Genomic DNA, 14333 nt, shown 5'->3' with positions numbered 1-14333 from the left:
AGCATGCCCTCAGTGGTCTCATGCAGAGAGAAGCACGTGTTGCTTTTGGGTGTTGTTCCTGCAGACTGTATGCAGTGCACAGCCATTATCAGTTTCTGTTAAATGGCCTTAAAATAGCAAAGGTCTGAAGTTCTTGTGTTTGAATCTCAGGTTAATTACATTCTTACACGTTGTCCATATGGAACAGAAGAAGGGAAGAAAAAATTTGGGATTAAGAGACTGCTAAATAATGGCACTTACACAGCTGCATATCCTCTTCACGATGTAAGTATTTTAGCTTTCTGCTCCCTTGAGCATTTCCTAGTGTTTTTACTCTTTCACCTGCTGTGACATTTGCCATTTCCAGCAGAAATGAAAATGTACTCAAACCCTTCCATTTGTCCCAGTAATTGATTCTGTTTTGTAATACACAAGACATATCTGCCACCCTTACTACTTGTTTTTTATGTCCTGAAATGTTTCTTCCTGTGTATGAGTTGCTAGGGTATACTTATATGTCACTCACATAATTTGTAAGACTTATTCTGTAGTATTTTTCTATAATGTTTATGATGCAGGTTATGTGGTAATACACTGGAAAGATTATAACAAGGAATCAACACCTACTGTAGGTGCATGCGCTCAGCTGTGTGTGTATAGGGTGTGTACAGGCAGTGCTTACTACCTGTAGTTATGTAAATACTCTCGGGATCATACTGGGTTGGGACTGAAGTCAGAGGAGTTGCATGTGCCCTACAGTTCAGTGGGGGGGTGGTTACGTGTCCATCTCCAGGTGAGCTTTGGTGAGCTTCTGAATGTTTAATTCGTTGCGTGAATCTTAAATTCTTTCCTTGTTTTCAATAGTTATTTCAGATTTATCACAAAGCTTTAGTGAATTTAAACTGCTTATCCACAACATATTTTAAAATACTTCATATAGATTCATATTTTGGGATGTTTCAAGTATTTTTGTCTTCCCTTAGAAAACAAAAAGAAATGTATGAATGGGCATTCTTTAGGTTTTCAGGGGGAAAGTTTAGCTGATGAGAGTTTAGGCTGTAGAAGACTAGTCTAGCCTGGGAAGTGCTTTATACTTGGTTTATACTGTTGGGACTACCAAAATCATAGATAACACAAAGCAGTACAACCAACCTTAAATGCTAAGAAGTCACATGAAAAAAATGCCAAAAATCATGAGAAGACTTACAAATCGTTGTCTAAAAAAGAACTATTTACTCTTTAAAAATATTTTTTAAATGCAAACTTTAGTTTGTTTAAACTTCCTGATTTCTATTTAGAAACCAATTTTTCATGCTGTTCTTTGTGAGAGACATCCAGAATAAAAGGAAAACCAAGATCACAAACTGAATCTTTGACATAGCAAAATATTTCTTAAAGGCAGAGCTCTACAACACAAAATAAAATTACAAGGGCTGTCACGAACTGCAGTTACTTTGTGCTGTTTAATTCCTAGGAAACTGAAGTTCCAATATTTTCTTAGCATTTGGCAGGTAGTGAGGAACACCACTAAGCTAATTAGTGTCCGGATTTCATTTTGCATGTCCTTGCCGTACACCTTGAGAAGCCACAGCACAGAGTACATCATAGTGCTATGGCTGGAGGCAGGAAACAAGTTCAATTTATATCACCTAGTTTCCATCTCTCAGTGAAACGCTTTTGGCTGCACAATTTACAATGAGACTGAAATACAAAGGACAGGATTTAAATATGCATCATCTTTACTGAAGTTGAGTAAAATGGTGGTTTTTCTACTTTAGGGAAGCTTGAGGTTCTGCAGTTGCATAATGCTACACCAGTGTAAAGGAACAACCCATTCACTGCAGTAATCTCCCGGTGTGAAGGAGTGTGGTACCAATCGGTGTGACCTAATGTGATGGGGTTACAGTGCAGGCAGACAATGTCTAAGATTGACAGATGTTTTCTGAAAATGTGCATTATCTTAAAACTTTACATAAAAGGATTCTACTTCAATAAAGTGGTGAAGTACAGTGCTAAGTTTGACTTTCAAATTATTTTAATTGGCACTATCTTAAGAGGAATGCATCAACATGAATGTTTGTTTCTTTCAACATAGTATTTGAGTCTGTCGATGAGCTGTTGTGCCTTTACTCTGATTTGCTCACAGTGCCAGTACTGGAAAAAGGCAAACGATCCAAACTGTGAGAATGAGAGATACACGCTCTACATGGAGTGGGCCCGCTTCTTGCGGTTCTACAAAGAACAGCCTTTGGACCTCATCAGGTAAAATCCCAACTCTGTTTTATTATATTTACTTGGTTTTCACCGCAATATGAGCGTGTGTGCGTTTGTAGCTTCATCCTGCTGGGAAATTTTTACTACTTTTAAGATCTGATGAGAATCAGGTACTTAATTGGGCACTGGGTCCTTAGAGGACGCAACACAGGTTTTTACTAGAAACTGGAAAAATGTTTTATCTCAAATTAAGCCTCTTTGAATCTAGCCAGTGCTCCTGGGGTCAGGTATTTTACAGATAAATCAGCTGTAGAGAAACACATGCAAAGAATAACTTGCTTTTTGTAATCAATATCTGCCACGGTTTTTAAAGATTAATTTGAATTTTAAGACAGACTTGAAAAACACTGATAAAATCAGTTTTGAAGCTTGACTCTTAATTCAGTATTAAACCCAAATTTAAAATAACCTTATCCAAGATCGATTTGATTCAGTCATACAACAAAAATGTTACTTTATTCACAGGTTACAATTGCCCCATTTGTAACACAACCAGTTGTATTTCTGTGAATTATCCATTTGTTCTAACCATATCATCACAACTGTTGTGCCCAGCTTCATTTGTCTAACTCGTGGAAAATCAGAAAAGTATATCTTCATCTACGTTGTCCTGTGGAAAGGAGAAAGAGCAATTTTTTTCAAGCTGGAGCTTCTGTAAAGGAGGAAAAAAAGGGTGAACAGAGGCCATATATTCTGTTCGTTCAGCTTGCGTAACTTCTGCCAGCTAGCTTCAAACCTCATTTTTCCAGTGTACATCAACCTATTTACCGTTCCATTAAGTGAGAATTTTGCCGAGTGTTTCATTTTGACTCTGGCCAGTTTGCTCTATTGCAGTTTCAAACTTTGCTTTGTATTCCTATTAATTGCATTTTTGTGTGTTTAGGAAGTACTATGGTGAGAAGATTGGAATCTATTTTGCCTGGCTAGGATTTTACACTGAGATGTTATTCCTTGCAGCAGTTGTTGGCTTAATCTGTTTTCTTTACGGCTTGTTTACAATGGATGAAAATATGAGCAGGTGAGTGTAATGTTGAAAATCTCCTGGGCTTATAATGGGAAAAACTAAGCAATGTGAAAATTTTGTTCTTGCAGAAAAAAAACAGTTAACGAGCTTTTAAAGCTTGTCAGAGCAGATTTGTTCTTCAGCTGTCTTTGTTGTCTGAAATAGTGGTGGATGGCTAATGCAGAACTTGTGGCTATTAATTAGAAAGACTCAATTTGTAGGTTAAAAGCAATGCTCTATTGCCATTTGGCAATAGCTTTTTATATTGGAGTACCTGCAATACATGAAGCCCTAAGACTACTGCTGACTTCTCTCAAAATTTTCAAGTGTTTCTTGTTGCCTTAAGCTTTTTCTATTTTATCTGTCTCACAGAGTAGTCCGTTGACCTGTTTCTGTAGGTTGTCATTTGTCCTAACTACCAAAAGCATGAGTACAGGACAGATCAGTAGTGCTCTCCTGTCAAAGAGGAATCCATTATCTCAGAAGCCAGTTTGCTTCTTTTTAAACAAACATTGAGTTTGTTTCTTCAAGGGTCCCAAGATAACTTGTATTCATGGATTTGGCAGAGGGGTGTGGATGAGTGGGGAGAGGAAAAGAGAGTTGACACTTCATTGCTCACTCTTTTATATAAGAAGGCCTCCAGAAAATTTTGGGTTTTAACCATAAAGGATGAATAAAATTTTCATCCATTCTATTGAATTATGTATTTTTGAGACTTACATTTTGTCTAGGTTCAGAATTGACCTGGAAATACTGCTATAGATGTTGAGATTTCTCTGGATACTGAACAACTATCACAGAATTGTAAACTTCACCCACTGTAGTAATTAAATTCAAGTAGCAAATTTTACTGTAGAAAGCAAAGCTGAATTTTTAGCTGCTTTTAGAAAAGATGGTTTTAATGCATTACTAACCTGATGAGAAATGACATGGTTTATCTCACCTGTAAGCCATGCATGTGCAGTACAGCTCCTTACAGGCTTTTGATTCATTACTGTTAGAGTTGGAAAGCCCATACCAAGTGAATTGCTAGTTGTCCTCTTTGTAGCAGCTGCTACATTTCTTGGCTTGCCCTGACCAACCATAGGTTAACACCAGTGAATGTGACAAGACTTGGCATCTTCTCTATGAAGCTGCAGAGGTCGAGCTTTGAACAAATGAAGCCCTTTATTTTGTTTAAAAAAAAATGAATTTCATATAGCACCTCTTGAGATGCTATGAAAACAGATGCTGTACAATGTTTTTCTCCTCAGCAAAGAAATCTGTGACCCTGCAATCGGAGGAGAGATCATCATGTGCCCTCTTTGTGACCAAGACTGCGAGTACTGGCGACTAAACACCACCTGTGAGTCCTCACAGGTCTGTATCTGGCTCTCCAGCCGCTTGTCGCTTTTGTTCATACTGAAAACTGTTTCGGTATTGACCTGTTCCTGTGTTTTCTGTTGTAGTATTCCCATTTGTTTGACAACGTGGCAACTCTTTTTTTTGCCATTTTCATGGGCATATGGGGTGAGTACATTTGATAAGTTACGTCAAGCAGTAAGGAGATCTCATCTAGACTGCTGAGGGACACTGGAAGTGGGAAGAAGAGGAATAATGGCTTCACTTTAATATTCTGCCTCAGATGCAGAAGTGATGAAAGGCTAAAAATAATTTAAAGTACTGAGGAATTAGGCTAAAAAAACCCAAACAAAATCCAGCAGATATCGAGGGTATCGTAAGCATTGCGTGCTCTTTAGCTGCTAACATTTGTTTCTTTCCTTAGTAACCTAAGACAGAGTAGTCCAACCTTTATGCAGCCCTTGTAAGAGCCCTCTCTGCTAAGCCCTGCAGTGTCCCTCTGAGGGCGTAGAGAGCTTTTGTGCCCTTTCACTGGATGGTGATCCAGCACTACCACTTTATGAGCAGCACTTCTAGGATGAGAGTCAGTTGACTTCTACTCCAGTGAAGTTCTTACATTACAGTATGTTTTGGTGGTGCAGAAATAGGTAAATCTCCTGACTCTCTAAGCATAGTTTCACACCAAGTGATAACTTGTTCAGACTTTAAGATCATAGTGTCTTGAGTACCTGTTCTTTTCTTAAACTCTGTGAACGGGTTTGTAGGTGCAGGATATTGTTTCTTATTTCCTTAAATACTTTGTCTCCTGTTTCATACAGTTTGTATGAAATATCATCATTAAATCTTTGATTTGAATATAGATATTTCATTAACACACAAAGATCTGTGTGTGCTTATAGAAAAATCTGTTTGTGTGTTACAGAAGGACCTAGCCACTAACTTTTTTTCACAAAGAATTCTCAAAAAAAAAAAAAATTGAGTAAGATAACATTGTATGTCAGTTTTACTAATCTTTTCTTGCTTTTAAGCACTAGCATTTGAGTGATATGGATTAGTTGTTCAGGAAGTATCAGCAAAAGATTTTAGAACTGCAGAAGATAAGTTTTCCTGTGTTTGTGTGGACCGTAAAGCCTCTCCAGTTCAAATAAGAACAATCAGATTACTAAAGGTTTGCATATTAAAGTAGTTTATAGAGGGCTTTTAAAATGTAACATAGTATTATAACTTTTATATTTGTTTATTTTAGATATGAAATCAGTTCCCTCTAGTGTCTTAAAAATTTCTTAAGCCAGCCTCACTCTTGATTGTGTGAAAAGCGTCATTCACTATCTTTAAAATGACCATGATATCCATAAATCATCAAAAAGCAACAGAAATCTTTGAACGTACTACTTGAAAACAGTTCTGTTGATTTGCAGTAGTTGTTCTTGTGTAACAGGTTTATCCACAAGCAATTAGTTGAATTATAACGTTCCTGTGTTAATTCCGTGCTGCTATTTGCATATGAAAAGTAGTTAAGCTGTAATTGAATGTGGTCATCATAACCATGGAAATACCCGTATCCTGTTTTGGCATCTTCATTGTCATCAACTTCTGGAGTTCAATTATCTAATAATTACTTAATCCATATTATGGTTTTAGCTGTGAACTTTAATAGACAGTCCAAAAAAACAGATGGGTCACACTGTGAGGATAAATAATAGACTGCAGAATAGAGCCAGTGCAGAAATAAGTTTAACTTGGTTTGTGAGCTGTTCACTTCTCCCATAACTGAATTTTGACACTTCCAAATTGCAGTTACACTTTTCTTGGAGTTTTGGAAGAGGCGGCAAGCTAGACTGAAATATGAGTGGGATTTGGTTGATTTTGAAGAGGAACAACAACAGCTCCAGCTGAGGCCTGAGTACGAGGCCAAATGTACCCATAAGAAGAAGAATCCTGTAACACAGGTAATGAGCGTGCTGGGTTGACATGCATGCAAATTCTGTTGTGTGCTGACAGCTTGATAACGTGAGTTCTGTCTCCAGAACGTGTCTGTATGTCAGGGCTAGGGAAAGGTTTGTGTGACACGTAGGCAGTGCTGCGTTTACACTGGAGCAGGGCAGGCCCTCGGCTGTTACGTCTCGGCCGAGCAGTCTTTATGACTGCGGTGAGTTTGGCTGAAATACGTAGAACCACCATGATGCCCACCACACCCTCGCTGAACACAACAAATTGCATCGAATATCAAAGCAGAATTTGATAACGCGTTGTCTTCTGGCTGACGGCACCCAGTTGAGTACTGAGGTTTGTGCTCTGTGACTAGTATCAGAGATGCCCGCTAGCTGCCAACAGCAGCACAGCTGTGTTAGCCCCAGTAAATCCCGGGGTGTGTTTCCCCGGGCGCGGGGCCGTTGCGGTGTGGCTGTCCTGCTTTCAGATAACAGCAGCTGAGGGCTGTCAGCACAGTGGCCTCCTGCACGCGACAGGCATGGCCCAGCTCCTGGACCATGGCTCTCTGCCTGCAGATGCCGTTGTTATCTAGGCTTTAGACACAGAATAATGGAACATGGGGTTTTTGCCTCTGGAGCGTGTGCGTAACTTCAGTTATTTTCTGTTGATTTGAATTTCCACTGGAACTGATAAATTAGGAATACAGAGGCAAAGTTTATAGCTTTCACTTGGCTATCACCATCTTTACAGTGTCCTTCATGTTTCATGGGAGGAGTCTCTGAAATTTTCACACCTTGAAAAGCACTTTCTCATCCCTACACAACATATGAAGAAGCAGTTGTTTTGATCTAAAGATAAATAAGCGGGACTAGCTGTGTTTTTGGTTCTGATACACAACTAGTTTGGGGAACGCTAGAGATACAAGGGTTGCTGAAGCCCTTTGTCTGAAATCTAATTGAGATACAATTAACCACACTAACTCTCTTAAGTGCTGTGTAGAAATACTTATTAGATGGTAATGGTCTCCATTTAAATTTAATTTAGGTAGAAGTTATTTGACAAATTTAGGGATCAGATGGTTGCATTCCAATACAACATCTACTACCTCAAATTGACATTTTTAAATCATCCTTCCTCTTACTAGAATTGCATATAAATAACATGTTTTCACTAGTCATAATTATACTTGGGTAACAGTCTTCAGAAGATAAATAGAAGCTTAGCAGGAACATGGGAAGCGTCATTGATTTATGAAACTGTAGCCCTGTCTTTTAGGGCTTCTATCTTGAATTATTAGGAAATATATATGGTAATGTTATTTCTCGTGAGAGGCTGTTTTTTCTGCCTCTCCTACCCCTTTTGCATATGCAGCATTAATGCTGCTGTTCTATCTGTAACTTGTGCACTTGGACTGTACACTGTACAAGTTATGCAGAGATCTTCGATACCTGTGTACTGTGATTTTGAGTGTAGCTCTGCTGAGGTACTGATTTCTGCATTCTCAGGAAAATGGTTTCAGGTAAATCAGGTTTTGATTAGCTAGTTCACACAGGCGGTTCGTGGCCCTTGTGTGCTCTGAAGTAACGGGCTGCAGCCAAGGGTAATTGTGTGAGATGGGGAAGCAATGGGCTGACTCGTCAGCAGTGGTTAGGTACAGCACAGACCAAAACCCGCAGTCTGGCGAGGTGAATGAGCCGTGGCAGATCCCAGCCAGAGATGGCACGGGTGAGGTGCATTTGTCTCACTGTCCTGAGAGAGAAGATTGTTCTCTAGATTCATGCAGATCTCTTTGGTAGCATGGTTTATTTGGACTTCATTTAGAAAATAGAAATTGGACAGGAATATATTTTTCGTATCTTGAGTGAGGTACTGCACTGCTCTGTGCTTTCTAAGTATGTATTAGCAATTACCATGAAAATTCAGTGACTGTACAATCCTTTATTTTATGACACATCAATTTATTACCTTGGTGAATTTACAGAAGCTTTTGCGCAGCCGGGTTTAGCAGTGATCCTTATCAAAACCCAGTTATAGCAAATCATACAGGTTAGCCATGCTGCAGTGTAATTTCCTTTCACTAGATAATGTGCAGTACCAAACACATGAAGGGACAGTGCTTTCGAATAAGTGAATTCTGCGGACTGATAAGGTAATATGGATACAGGTCACTGAATTTCTTGTGTCCCAAGGATGGATTTGCTTTGCTCAGAAAATTATTTCCTCATTATTCCTGGCCATGATTCAAAGTTCTAGGTGCACTGAAACAGAAATGGCCCATCTTGAGGCTTTAATTAACACCTCATTTGCTCATGGTGCTAAACTATCTAGTTAGATCATAGCTAAAATCTGGTTTTGCTGATTACGGTAGAATCTTAATTTACATAAATAATGAAGCATTCCATTCAAACTTAGGCTCTGTCATTGCACATTATCACTTACATTTTGTTCTAAAGTAGAAAACTTGTCAGATAGCCTAGAATGTGTGAAACATTTGTTCTTAGCATAGAATATATGTAGTATTTATTAATACAAAAGAGGTATAGAATGTAATGAGCCTGTGTAAAGTCACCTGATAATCTGTGCTTGTATCTTATCTTCAGCTTTTTTTAATAGTTCTGTTAATAGAGCCTTTAACTGTTATCATCAAAAAAAACTTGTTGTGACTTGAGACTGCAGTATTGATAATTGCGCTAAGTAAGTATACTTAGTGAGATTCAGGCCACATATCTCTCCTGAGAGAACACCACATTACACTTCAAACAAAATCACTTTGATGCGAGCGTGCTGACTGACTGAAGAATGTTGCCATCAAAGAAGCAGCACGTGTGAAACTGCTGCTGCCTGGTTGTATCAGGGAGAAATGTGCAGCTCGGTTGCAGACATTGTATTCAGCATGATTACATCACATGATGCTGGTCTGTTTAGCACATACTGGGCTTTTGTGAAACAGAAAATGAATCCCTTCAACAACATTTTACAAGTTCAATATCTTCTGTTTCAAAACAAGCGTTTTCTGGTTCAATGTACTTAGTGATCGTATGCTTAATATTGCACATGCATGTGGTAATCGTGCCCCTGTGTCCAAGTTAGAAGCGTAAGCACACTACAATGCCTTGTCCCAAAGATTTGTCAAATTCAGATTATCTTTTACTAAACCTTCTCCCACTGGGGTTAGTTCTTAAATGATCCTTTCTTAACACGTGTAATCTGATATTTTAGGAAGTAGAATTGGTTGTGAAAAAGAGAACTTTCCACGAACATGGAACATTGTTCATGTGCTATGTGGGGATACTCTCCTGGGTAAGACCTAGCTGCCTGAGACTGGCAACTAATGAATATAGCCATTTCTTCAATTTAAAAAAAAATAAAATTGAAGGAGTGGAGGAAAATGCTCTCTGGCTGTGTGGAAAAACATGGTACATCCAAATAAATGACTGTTTTAAAAAGCTTCGACGTGAGGAGTTTCTTAAAATTCAGTCCAGTTTTGGACTCGGAGCTGTATGACAGCTGACCTAGCATTACAGTAACAGTTCTGTTCGTCTGATGAAGGAGGTGGTCTGTTTCCTGCAGTTACGGATTGATTTTTGGAAAGGTTTAACCATTCTTTCCAAGTACTGTCTTTACTTTTATCATAGTTATGGCTGCTTCTGTCCTGATTTTATTACTTTGTTTGTTTTTTTTTTACCCCCAGCACATTCAAAATGAAGTCCTATCTGCCCTTCTAGAGAGGGGGTTTCTGAATGGTTTTCCTCAGATGTGGGCACTTTCACACAGCTGATGAGAGCTCTGTGTGCTGCTTGATGTTAGAATAAGATTTTGGATTTGTGAACTGTGCTGTGCTTGCTTGACTGTTTCAGGAGATGGAGCCTTATTTGCCTATAACTAGCCAGGCTGTGCGGTTCTGCATCTCAGGAACTACAGTGTTGTTCTGGGTGAGCATCTTTTTGAATCATCACTTTAACACATATCAGAGTTGCCGAGCATCACTAATCATGACATTAACATAAACTGGTTTTAATCATGATATTAACATGCTTTTATTATTGTTTTGCAGATTTCCTGCTTTCATGCAAAATGCGCTTCAATAGAATTAAAAAAAAAAAGGGGGGGGGGAGACACCTTGGAAATCTGTCATTAATTAGTAATTTGATTGGACATTTTAGCATAAGGATAACTTTTTCTCTGGCTTATGTGCTATTAACCGACTATACTGAAAAAATTAGTAGTAAAGGTAAAAAATCCCAAGTATTACTACAGTGAAATATCTACATATTCCTCTGTAGAAATATCTGCAGAGTGAATTTCAGGGTGGACAGTGTAATCTAACTTGTCCCTTCCATCTCCATTTCTGTGAGTCTGTTTTTCTCCTGCACTTTTTTTTTTTTAATATTAGATTGTTTGCTTTTCTTGTGTTAACAAAATAATTTTGTTTGGTTTAATGTATCAATATAACAAAGTATTTTGCCTGTGTACTTTGCATTTCAGTGCTCTGAACTCATACCCATAAAGAATAAAATTTTATAACGCATGATGATTTACATCTCATTTCAAAAGTTACGTGCATTTAGCTATACGGAGCTGTAAGTGTATTTCAAATCTCTCTCTGTTCCTTAGGTGTCGCTGATTATAGCTAGCATGATAGCTGTGATCGTGTATCGTCTTGCAGTATATGCTGCCTTTGCCAGCCTTATGGAGAACACTCAGACCTTACAGCCCATCAGTGGATTACTGACCCCTCAGCTGGCAACTTCAGTCACAGCCTCCTGCCTGAATTTTGTCATCATCATGATACTGAATTTCTTATATGAGAGAATAGCCATCTGGATTACTGATATGGGTAAGAAATGTCCTTGAAGACAAAACTTTCTAGGAATCACTAAGAGTAGAACCCATCTAGAAGTGCTCTATGTAGTTGTTCTCAACTTGGGCACAGTGGCAGCACTAGGACGTTAGTCTGTAGCTTGCAGCAGTGACTCAGCTGTATCCATGGCCATACTGAACATTTTCCCTGCATTTGAATAGTTACCATAAGCTTGTTTCTCTTAGTATGATGTTTGCTTATATTAAAACCAGTCTACAGAGACAAACATAGTTCTGAACATAATTAAAAATGGTGTTATATTAGAGCCACCAGAGCAAGATCAAAGTATCTTGATTTAGCGGTGTTTCAATTAGAAATCCTGAAGATGTATTTTTAAAAATGGATCATAGCTTTCACAGCCATCTTGACAAGAAAAAAGACTGAACAATCATGTCTCTTACTTTGAGGGAGAAGTTAGGAGGCTGGGGGATAGGATAGTGTATTTTCCAGGGTTTTCCCTTGGTTCTGTTCCTCTTGGCTATGAATTTACAGATTCGGAATAGCCACAGGTTGAAGGCAGAGATGGAGCAGGTTGAGAAGTTGGGCCCAGGATGTGTCATTGTGGCTGTAGCCATTGGTGGCATTGCCTGCAGTAGGCTCGTTCCAGAGCTGGAGGAGCTGACAGGCAGGCCCAGAAAGATCTATTACTTTTGTAGCAGGTTTTGTCTGATTGTGGCTGGCTTCCTTGCTGGAAATACCCTTCCCTAGAGCCCTTCTTGTATTTTTCTTTGTTAGCCCTTAGTGATTTAGATACATGAGTCCCTGCAGGTGCTTTATGGAAAGAAAGAATTGCAGAATGTTCAGCTGGGGTGAAGCATTTGAAGGTGTTAGGTATTTGTAGCTTGTACAGCTGTCGTAAAACAGCTGGGTGATCTTTCTTCATGAATTCTTAGAAGTGAATCAAGAATTTAAAGGTGTTTCTGCAGAAACCTAATGAGATGTTGCATTGGGTTTATTTTAATTTGTCATGGAGCACCTCTCGTCTCAGAGATCTGTATTGATCTCACAATGGCCAAATTAGCCCAAAGAAAGACAGAACAAGTAATAAGTAAAATTACGCCCCTAGGAAAAAAAACAGCCGATCAACCAACCAACAAAACCCCAACAAAAACCCACATAGAAAAACAACCCCCCAAAAAACCTCTGCAAAAGCTAGAAAATATTTAATCGTTCTTTCTTGAAGTCCATGGATTATAAGCAAGGCTCAGCAATATTATTTTGCTAGTTGCAAGTGCAGAGGATTCATTTCTTAAGTGTCAGCAGTACCTGTGGTTATCAGTACTAGGGGGAAAACAAATGTGTACTTTTGTGGGACTGCTGCCCTCCTCTGGCGGCCGCGGCAGCTGTGCTTAGCCCAGGCTTAGAGACACGGTAGGGCCCAGGATATGAAATGTTGGCTGTGGCCATCAGGATTGTCCGTTCTAACTCTTTTTACTCTTGAAGTCTTTAGGCCAGTTTTTGTTTTCAGCCGTGCAGGTGTAATTTAGCTCTGGTGCTCTGACCTTTGAGTGTCTGACATAGACATTTGACAGCTCACTGCCAGTAAAAATACTTGAATGAGCTGCAACCTAGGCAAAGTACCTCACCTAAGTACTGCCTCCTCTGGAGTGCACTGCAGCTTCCCAGTCAGTGCCTCCTGTCATGCAAACTTACGCCAAGCTTGGAAACAATTTACTCGGATATATGAAACAACTTTGCCATAGGGCTGGTGAGTTCAACACGTCTGCCAACTCCCGACCAATTCAGAGGGATGTGACTGCTTGTGGTGTATTTTCTTCCCTTCTCACAGCTTGAGTTGGTTATATGTTATCATTTAACAGGACATTTTAACAATAATGTGCACAGGGCTTCCTGCTACCTTTAAAAATGTAAAACATGATGGAGAATGTGATTGTGAAGGCAGCAAAACCTTAAGCAAAGGCTTAGTAATGTTCAGTACCACTGAGATGCCCGTATCCTTCCCTGTTCCCCCCCGCGCCTCGACTATGAGTCCCATCTTTCCGAGACACAGGACCCATCCAGTTTCTGCTGATTTTAATGTTACACACACAGAAAATACTGAAACAAACAATACTGTAATGTATTCCATTGCCACAAAGAAAAAAAAATCTTTATCATGTGCATTGCCAACAATGAAATTTTCATAGTCTAGAAGACCCTGCTAGTTAATGTTTGAGATTCATCTTGGATCTCCTAAAAATAGTGTAAGATTTTTGTGGTGGACAAGTGCTAGAGGACAGTACAAAGAAGGGGAAATTGAAGCTTATAAATATTTCAAGAATTAATTTTACTTGCCTGTCTTCTCAGAGCATTGCATTGTAAATTAAGGGCAGGGTGTCTGAGAGCAGGAATTCCATCTGCTGAACTGTTTGTAGGTGGTGGTTTTGTGTGTTGTTTTTTTTTTTTTCCCTTTGGGCTGTAAAGGCACAGTGGGTGATAAGTATTTATGAATCTGTATCCTTTTAAAGGGAATAAAGGAAAATAAAATTACTGTTTTCTGGTTTCACAGAGATTCCCAGAACTCATATGGAGTATGAGAACAGGCTCACTATGAAAATGTTTCTGTTCCAGTTTGTCAACTACTATTCATCCTGCTTCTATGTGGCCTTCTTCAAAGGGAAGTTTGTTGGTTACCCCGGTGCCTACACATACATGTTTAATCGCTGGCGAAATGAAGAGGTAGGACTTCCTTGATTAAGGTGGATTAAATAATAATAAACTAGTTTAAACTCTTTATCCCTTCCAACCTGTGCAGCCATAAATTGCCAGCTGCAGATTTGGCCTGGAATGAGCTGGACCTCAGCTGGCGATCTGGAGGCTGATGGAGAAGGGCCTTCCAAGGATTCTTCATGGTGTTGCTAGTCAGGGAAATGCCAGCTGGGAAAATCTGTGGCTCTCGGTCACAAGGATGAAAATCAAAAAGCTTTTCTGGGCCCTAGCTCT

At 39.2% G+C, this 14333-nt stretch overlaps 1 protein-coding gene across 4 annotated transcripts in view; it reads left to right on the top strand.

Annotated features, from left to right (window-relative positions):
- The window catches only part of ANO5 (anoctamin 5), a 60873-nt gene that overhangs the window by 35757 nt on the left and 10783 nt on the right, over window positions 1-14333 (top strand). For all 4 annotated transcript variants that reach the window (XM_074917849.1, XM_074917848.1, XM_074917847.1 and 1 more), the window contains 9 exons: window positions 151-264; window positions 2126-2241; window positions 3137-3271; window positions 4510-4615; window positions 4705-4765; window positions 6395-6546; window positions 10387-10461; window positions 11144-11366; window positions 13900-14069. In XM_074917849.1, coding sequence (XP_074773950.1) covers window positions 151-264; window positions 2126-2241; window positions 3137-3271; window positions 4510-4615; window positions 4705-4765; window positions 6395-6546; window positions 10387-10461; window positions 11144-11366; window positions 13900-14069 — 1152 coding nt within the window. The remainder of the gene's footprint in view (window positions 1-150; window positions 265-2125; window positions 2242-3136; window positions 3272-4509; window positions 4616-4704; window positions 4766-6394; window positions 6547-10386; window positions 10462-11143; window positions 11367-13899; window positions 14070-14333) is intronic.

The sequence above is a fragment of the Athene noctua genome, chromosome 14 (genome assembly GCF_965140245.1).
Source record: "Athene noctua chromosome 14, bAthNoc1.hap1.1, whole genome shotgun sequence".
Lineage (NCBI taxonomy): Eukaryota > Metazoa > Chordata > Aves > Strigiformes > Strigidae > Athene > Athene noctua.
This window is presented reverse-complemented; position numbering and strand designations above follow the sequence as displayed.